This window comes from Lethenteron reissneri, unplaced genomic scaffold (genome assembly GCF_015708825.2).
Source record: "Lethenteron reissneri isolate LAM-NWPU_2019-01 unplaced genomic scaffold, ASM1570882v1 scaffold_1640, whole genome shotgun sequence".
Classification (NCBI taxonomy): domain Eukaryota; kingdom Metazoa; phylum Chordata; class Hyperoartia; order Petromyzontiformes; family Petromyzontidae; genus Lethenteron; species Lethenteron reissneri.
The window spans coordinates 2,215,258-2,222,870 of NW_026891378.1; the positions used below are offsets into that span (position 1 = coordinate 2,215,258).

The following is a 7,613-nucleotide window of genomic DNA, read 5'->3' on the forward strand; positions in this document are numbered from 1 at the left end:
AGGACGCGGGGACCGATCCTGCGACCTTTGGCATGGGAAGCGAGGGCGCTACCAACTGCGCTACTCCGCCACGGCCTGTGGAGGGGTTACGCTTTGGGCTCTTACACTGTGACGTTCAGCCAAAGCCATGAATGTGTTCTATTTGAATATATGTAAAATAAAAAAATTTTGCCTAAAAAGTGTAAAATTTTGGGAATTTTTTTCACGAACATTAATTGTCTCGCACAACGAATCTGTGTGGAAAATGTCAGCTCGATTGGATCACGGGAAGTGGGTTAAAAAACGACCAAACGATTTGCACGGTCATAAGCAAGCACGTAAGCAAGCACACAAGCAAGCAAGCAAGCACGCAAGCAAGCAAGCGAACTTAATATAAAGGATTTAAAAAACGACCGAAAGATTTGCACGGTCGTAAGCAAGCGCGGAAGTGAACTTAATATAAAGGATTTAAAAATAGCCTTAAAGGTGAGGCGTGCACCCAGGGTCCTGCCGCAGCCATCCCCTTTTTCGCGTAGCATAGTTACACAGCGGATTAGGGCTTAGCCATGGGGAGGGGCGCGCATATTCATACGGCTATTTTTAGCGCGAGCCTTTGTGTGCAACAAGCGCCAGCAGGGGCGCGCGCGTGCACGCAGCCACCTCCGCATTAGTGGTGGTGGTGTACGTGGGCGTGTGCGAGATAACCCCGGGCGGTGGTGAGCCAGCCGAGTAGCGATGTCCCTCAAAGAGGGCGTTGGCGCGGGGGGGATCGATCACTCGCATGGTGGGGGCCCGGCGAGAGGCGGCTGAAGAGGAGGAGGGGAGAGTGGAGGGGGTGGACGTCATGCCCCGCCCGCTCACGGGGAGCGGGAAGGTTGACGTCAGCCCCCACATTCCCCTGTCAGTTCAGTTGAGACGAGGTGAGGTGAGTTTATGAGGTGGGTTGAGATGAGATGAGTTGAGGTGAGGTGAGTTGACGTGAGTTGAGGTGAGTTGAGGTGAGTTTAGTTGAGGTGAGTTGAGATGAGTTTAGTTGAGGTGAGATGAGGTGAGTTGAGGTGAGTTTAGTTGAGGTGAGATGAGGTGAGTTGAGTTGAAGTGAGTTGAGGTGAGTTGAGGTGAGCTGAGGTGAGTTACGATGGGGTGAGGTGATTTGAGGTGAGTTGAGTTGAGGTGAGTTGAGGTGAGGTGAGATGAGGTAAGGGGCCGTCCATAAATGACGTCACGCACCTAGGGGGGGGGGGGGGGGGGGGTGTCAGACATTTGTGACGATGCGTGACGAGGGGGGGGTGGGTTGAGAAATGTGACGTCAACTTAAAATAAATGTAGAACTGTTATAACAACACTGATTTTGATAAATTTTCATTTTTAACTATTTGATTATTTACATTTACTAAGGTCACCTTTTATTTATTCCATGAAGGAGCATTTTGCTTCTCCATGGGAGAATGGAGAAGCATACATTTTGAACATTTTTTTAATGATTGTTAGTAACATTTTTATTCTAATCATTCTACCAGGGCTTTTCATTCTATGGAATGAATATATGACTGTTATAATTGTACTCTCCATTTTGCTTCGTTCTTCTACAAAGTTTCAAGTATTTTTTTTATAGTTATGATTACTTTTAATATTTTATATTTATAAGATAATTTCAATATAATATTCTGATCTGCAGTTTTAGTTATACGTTGAATATTTTCAAGTGAATTTTATGCTAAATTTAAGCTTTCCAACGCCTCTTTTTTAATACGTGTTTTCTCCTACAACATCAGAGTGCAGCGCCGCATTAAATACGCACTACAATGACAATAGTTTAAAGCGATTTGAAGAATGTTTTATTTTCAAAATGGAAAGATGGTTTTGGGGGTGGGGGGGCAGAGCTTTGTGACTTCATATTTAATGGAAGGTCTGACTTTTTGTGACGCCGTGACGTCATTTAAGGACGGCCCCTGAGTTGAGTTGCGATGAGGTGAGGTGAGTTACGATGGGGTGAGTTGAGTTGTGATGAGGTGAGTGAGGATACGTATTTGAGATGTGGTAATCCAAGTCGTCTATTTTAAGCCACCCCTGGAGCGGAGACGTCTGTACTCACTCACACGTCAACACATTCCAGGGCACGCCTCGTGATATGCAAATCAAACTGAAAGACTTCCTGCTTCATTGTCACCTATTTACGTGGCTTGTTCCATGTTTAGCTTCTCAGACGCAGCCAGCGACAGCCTGAGATACAGCCAGAGACTGCCTGAGCTACAACCAGCATCAATCTCTGAGCGGAGCCACACGGCCATGGCTAGTGCGATTCCCAGTGGTAGCGAGGCTCCAGGGGAGTTGACCTGCCCCATCTGCCTGGACGCCTTCCACTGCCCCTGCACGCTCAGCTGCGGCCACTCGTTCTGCCTCGAGTGCATGGAGGGCGCCTGGGATGCGGCAGAGTCCTTCTCCTGCCCACAGTGTCGAGTGACTTTCCCTCGGAGGCCCAAGCTGAACAAGAGCGTGACGCTCGCCAACCTGGTGGAGCAGCGTAGTACCGCAGATGAATTGGCCACCGTGGTCTTGTGTGACTTCTGCAACGATGGCACGACCGCTGCCTCGAAGACCTGCCTCAGGTGTGATATGTCCTACTGTGTGACTCATGTAAAACCTCATCAGGAGAACCGGAAGTTCAGGGACCACATTCTGGTGGATCCAGGCACGAATCCTGAAGAACGCAAATGCAAGAAACACAGAAAGAAGATCAAGTTTTACTGCCGACAGGACAAGAGCTTGGTCTGCACAACCTGCAACATCGCAGGAGACCACAAGGGTCACGATGTGGCTACGCTGGAGGATGAGCACAAGACACGGGAGGTGAGACGGTCTGCGTGTGTGAGCGGGAGCTTCTGCATGAAATCATCATTTCCCAGTACGAACTGAACAATAATATCCAGCTAAATATGATATAATTCCTCTCTCATCTTTAGATTGTTTCTTCAAATTTTATCAACCTTGATTTAACAAAAAGTATGCTGAGGTTGTCATAGTGCAGAAATAATACATATTATTATCAATCCTGTCATATAACAAATTTATAAATGTCCTCTTAGTACATTTTATAAAAAATGAAGGACTTTAATGCGTACAATGTTTTCTCCAAATTACGTGAGCGCATAGATTGTGGTTTGTATACAAAAAGTGCTTTGTGGTAGAGAGAACCATTAACTAAAACGGAAACGAAATGTAAAACGACTGGGACTGCGTGAGCTGCAGTGCTCACCGCTTGGTAGCCTCGTGCCGGTCTGTGCCAGTTTAGCGCCGCACTCTAAAGCAGCTACCGGGCCACTGGACTTGATTTTCCAGAAATGTCGCGTGATTTTGACAGACCAAGTATTTCGTGACCGTATTTACATTTTCATAAAGATTCTCTTCACCGAATTTCCCCGACACTCAACAGAGACATGGCAGTCCCTCCTTGTGCCATGTAAAACTATTTTTTATTTTACCAAGTGAAGCTCACAGAGCTACGTAGCTTTTTCAGAGGCAAACCTGGCCACAAATGACAGCTCAAAGAAGTGGCTTATGACGTCGAGTTTCATAGCAGCCAAATACTCTAAACGCACGTTTCTAAATGTAGAGGGAAAACCAGAGGACCTGGACAAAAATCCATGCGACCATGGGAAGAACAAACTCCAAATATACAGGTGTCAGGGTCGGGATCGAAACCACGACCTCTTGTATACGTGGCAAAGCAGATTAACGTCTCACGGCGCCTTTTCCACCCATTACTCAGAGCCCCACTCACTAATCAGAGCCCACTGCTCAGGTAGGCCTGCCCACGACTCAGGTAGCAGTGGAGAGTGATTTGGTCCACAGGCTTAGGCTCCTGCGCGTGCTAAGTGAGCCCAGCTATATGTATGCTGAACTTCTTTTGCACCAAACGTAGCCAACCGTGCTTATCGGAGGTGCGGGGCAATGACAACTAAACACAAAATTCTCCAGGAGGCGTTTGAGCTCCTCGTGAAATCGGTTTCCTGCAGCGCTCGCTCCCCCAGCCTCCATTGCTGCACAGGGGCCGCTGCAGCCTGGAGATGGAACCGTCACTGTGGAGGGGTCCGTGTGGAGCGGGGGTGAGAGGGGGCGCTCAGAGAGTGAGTGGAGTCTCCCCTGGTGACGTCTCTCACAGAAACAAGTGGGAGAGGAGACGCGGGCGGTGGAGGAGAAGAGGAGGGAGGCGGAGGAGTTCGTGAGGCGGATGGAGGCCGCTCGCAGGGACGTGCAGGTAACCGCGTCTGGGCCGGACCCTGTAACCTCGAAACTCCACCCTGTGTAGGGTTTGTGATGGAGGACAACTCCATTCATTCACGTGGACTTCCATAGGCTCTGAACACATCGTGGACCTAAAGACACAACGGTCAATGCGCATCAATACCCAGGACAAGCAAAGAAGTGGTTCTCATCTCCAATGAGGAACTAAATCACTCGTGGAAATTCCACATTCTTAGAATGGGTGCCTGATATCCCCATGTGAACTGCCACTTCATCTTCTGTTATATATGTATATTCTGGCCAGATGAGGTGGCACATACCTGTTATCCAGTACTTCTGTGGCAGGGTTCACATTATATATATGTTTACAATATGTATCGCATTGTGCTTTGAACCCAAGTCATCTGAGATCAACTCCCAGTGATAACTAACATCAGTAATATCTGTAAAGCCACAACCACGCAATACACTGAATGCACGCAGTGTGATTTATACAATGTGCATATTCACGTAACCTATTCACATAGTACCCTCCCATTCAGTATATTGAAATGTGCTATGTGATCATAAAAGTTCATTTGAGTTTAAAAAAAGTATCCGACAAAGCACAGAGACACTTAGAGGTAGGATCGCCAAGTTGCATGTCCTGTTCTCACAAGTGCACCGATCTATCACTGCTCAGTCACGAAACCCAGCTCTCGGGTCCAGTCCCAGCTGGGCTTGTTTTGTGGTAGGAATACAGCTTGGAAGCGTTGCTGATCAAACAGCTTCAATGACGACCTTTTGCTTTGTCACTCTGCTCGCATTACACACACCTTGCGCAACTCTACAAAAAGATGGGGTTCATATTAAATAATAATTAAAATTCCTTTTTTCCTCATATTTCTGATGTAATATTTGCGATTGAGTCCTGTGTAATTTGCATGGTTATGATAGGTGACAATTGAATTGTTCATTGGCTACCGAGGCCGTGATGCACAGGAGGGGTTCATCCTCCATCAGGTCACCGGGGTTGCAGGTCAAAACGTCTCCCATAGTGTGGGTTGCATGGCCACAGTGGCAAGAGTGTGGATTGACGTTAATGCATCTCTATGGGTCTCGATGAGTTTCTATGTATCTCTGAGTGTCTCCTTGGGTTTAGTATACAGTCCATAGTTTGGATTGTATGACCACAGTCACACTGCCCTATATGGGTCGATGTGCATCTCTATTTGTCTTCATGTGTCTGTGTTTTTCTATGGGTCTCTACATCTGAGTCTCTGTGTTTCTCTATGGATTACGAGGTAAATCTACGGGTCTCTACAGATGTACTTTATTGCCCAGAGTTTGCGTTGCGTGGCAACAGTCGCTTTCCATTCATGATTCAGGAAAGAGTTGTATAAACGCCATCTCCCTAAGACGTATATCAACCATTGCGAGATTAACTCCATCGTGAATTATTTAATAAACACAAATCACACGCCCTGTCAGGGATCGATGACCGGGGTGAGACAGCGAATCAATGGCGAGTTCGCCCGCATGAGAGCAGCTCTGGACGAGGACGAGAAGGCGGCTCTGGCTCGTGCAGCCATGAAGGAGCGCGAGCTGCTGACCCAGATCGAGAAGAACATCGCTCACTACCAGCGCGAGATTGGGGAGCTCCAGGCAGCAGCCACTCGTCTGGAGGGCCTAGCGCAGGAGAGGGACTCGCTCGCGTTCCTGCAGGTGAGCGATGAGTCTCCAGTGTCGCTATTTGCACAGAGCCATTGGCAGCGTCAGTGTTGAGGCTGCTGAATGAGGTTTTCACATCGACTGTGCTTTGTCACGCACGGCCTGAGCTTCCGCCCGGTCCTTGCGTGCCGTCGTCCCCAATTATGACGATGTTTGCAATGTAAGTCAGTGTTGGTGCTCATGAGGTCATGAGCCAAGACTTTGTGGTTTATATTCCACCTGCGCTGTTGCAGTGGGAACTCCACTGATCCCATGGGAATGGATGCAGAGTAACAGTAACGCATCTCTCTCTCTCCCACCCACAGGGGCACCTGGAGGAGACGCTCAGGTACAGACGACAATCACTCACGACTCGACACACGACAACATGGGACTGAGTGCGAGGCACGGGCAGTGAGAGACTGGCTGTGTGTGGGGATTCTGTGTGTGTGATGATCCTGATGGATGATTATCTTTGTAAGAAAGTGGCCGTGTCTGCTCTGGTTTCACAGGACAGAGAGGGTTACGTCTCAACCCTCAGCTCCCAGCCAAGAGGACATTGCCTCACTTAAAGTCCTGGAGGCAACTACTGTCAAGTTCATGTGTGAGTTATTTAGTGTGAATTATGGGTGATGGGGCCATCTTGACAACAGATGAACCCCGTGTGTGCACAAGGTCGACACACCCTCAAATTATTACCTGGTGTAGTGTAAACATCACCACTAGGGAGACAGGGGGCCAGGCATAGTACTGGCCACCCACCCCGTCGTGTGTCGTGCCAGCCTTCATAGATGCTAACGGACAGCACTTGTCCCAATAGTCTGCAAGGCTACACAAGGGATCTCTGTCGTTGTTCACATCCCATTCCAGGACCCTACTGAATAACACCATGATACTCAGTGTGGTGTTCTTGTGTAAATAATCAGCATGAGTCAGGGGTAATTGTGATGTTGAAATGCAGTCGGTCCCTGTGAATGTGTATGCATGGAAGAGCGGTAGCACACTGCACTACGAACCCAGTTACCTGGGTTTGATTACCTGCCAGGGCTAACATCAGTGGCAGGTGATATCTGATCCAGTCCTGGGCCTCTGCTAGGCAGATTAAACCTCAAATGAGTTCCTGATGCTGGTAATGGTCATAATGATGGGGATAGTGGTCGTGATGAGGATGGTGGTAATGATAGTGGTGCATCGGCCAGTCATCTCAGTTGTCCCCATGGCACCTGGTCTGCCCCATGACCTCCTGCCAGTGGGCGTTCTATACTTCGCATGGCCTCAACGTGCACATAGCCTGGCACAAGCGCCGTGGTGAAGTCACCGCTACTTTGTGACGAATGGCGCTTGTTGTTGTGGTAATGATACTGTTGGTGATAATGTGAGTGATGGGAATAGTAATGCCCCACCTCTTATTGGCACGCTCCAGTCTCAGCAGCATCGTCTCCAACTCCTCCTCTGAATGAGCAGCTATTACCATCAGACCACCAAAACTAAGCACCTGCATGGGTATTTTATACCACTCCACACCCACAACTCCCAATCGGTGATGGGGCAGTGTGGAGAGAGTGGAGAATTTCCCATACCTGGGCAGTTGTGCTTATGGACCGGCTCAAGGTTTAACAGCAAGGTCTCACTCTGAATCAGTCGAGCGGCAATATCTCTTCATCGGTTGCGTAATGCTTTGTGGAAGCTTCCTGGTCTGT

General features: G+C 48.5%; 1 protein-coding gene across 1 annotated transcript; it reads left to right on the forward strand.

Moving 5' to 3' along the window:
* Positions 1-2,216: 2,216 nt before the first annotated feature.
* Positions 2,217-6,311, forward strand: LOC133339071 (E3 ubiquitin/ISG15 ligase TRIM25-like). Its single transcript, XM_061547193.1, has 4 exons — positions 2,217-2,829; positions 4,142-4,237; positions 5,695-5,928; positions 6,240-6,311. The coding sequence occupies exons 1-4, from the start codon at positions 2,269-2,271 to the stop codon at positions 6,309-6,311; spliced, it is 963 nt and encodes a 320-aa protein (XP_061403177.1). The 5' UTR covers positions 2,217-2,268.
* Positions 6,312-7,613: the final 1,302 nt, after the last annotated feature.

Bases quoted from the DNA above. Each gene is read 5' to 3' on its own strand.
- LOC133339071 (XM_061547193.1), top strand. From the start codon at position 2,269: ATGGCTAGTGCGATTCCCAGTGGTAGCGAGGCTCCAGGGGAGTTGACC. The intron at 2,830-4,141 runs GTGAGACGGTCT...CGTCTCTCACAG, and splicing joins ATGAGCACAAGACACGGGAG to AAACAAGTGGGAGAGGAGAC. The intron at 5,929-6,239 runs GTGAGCGATGAG...TCCCACCCACAG, and splicing joins ACTCGCTCGCGTTCCTGCAG to GGGCACCTGGAGGAGACGCT.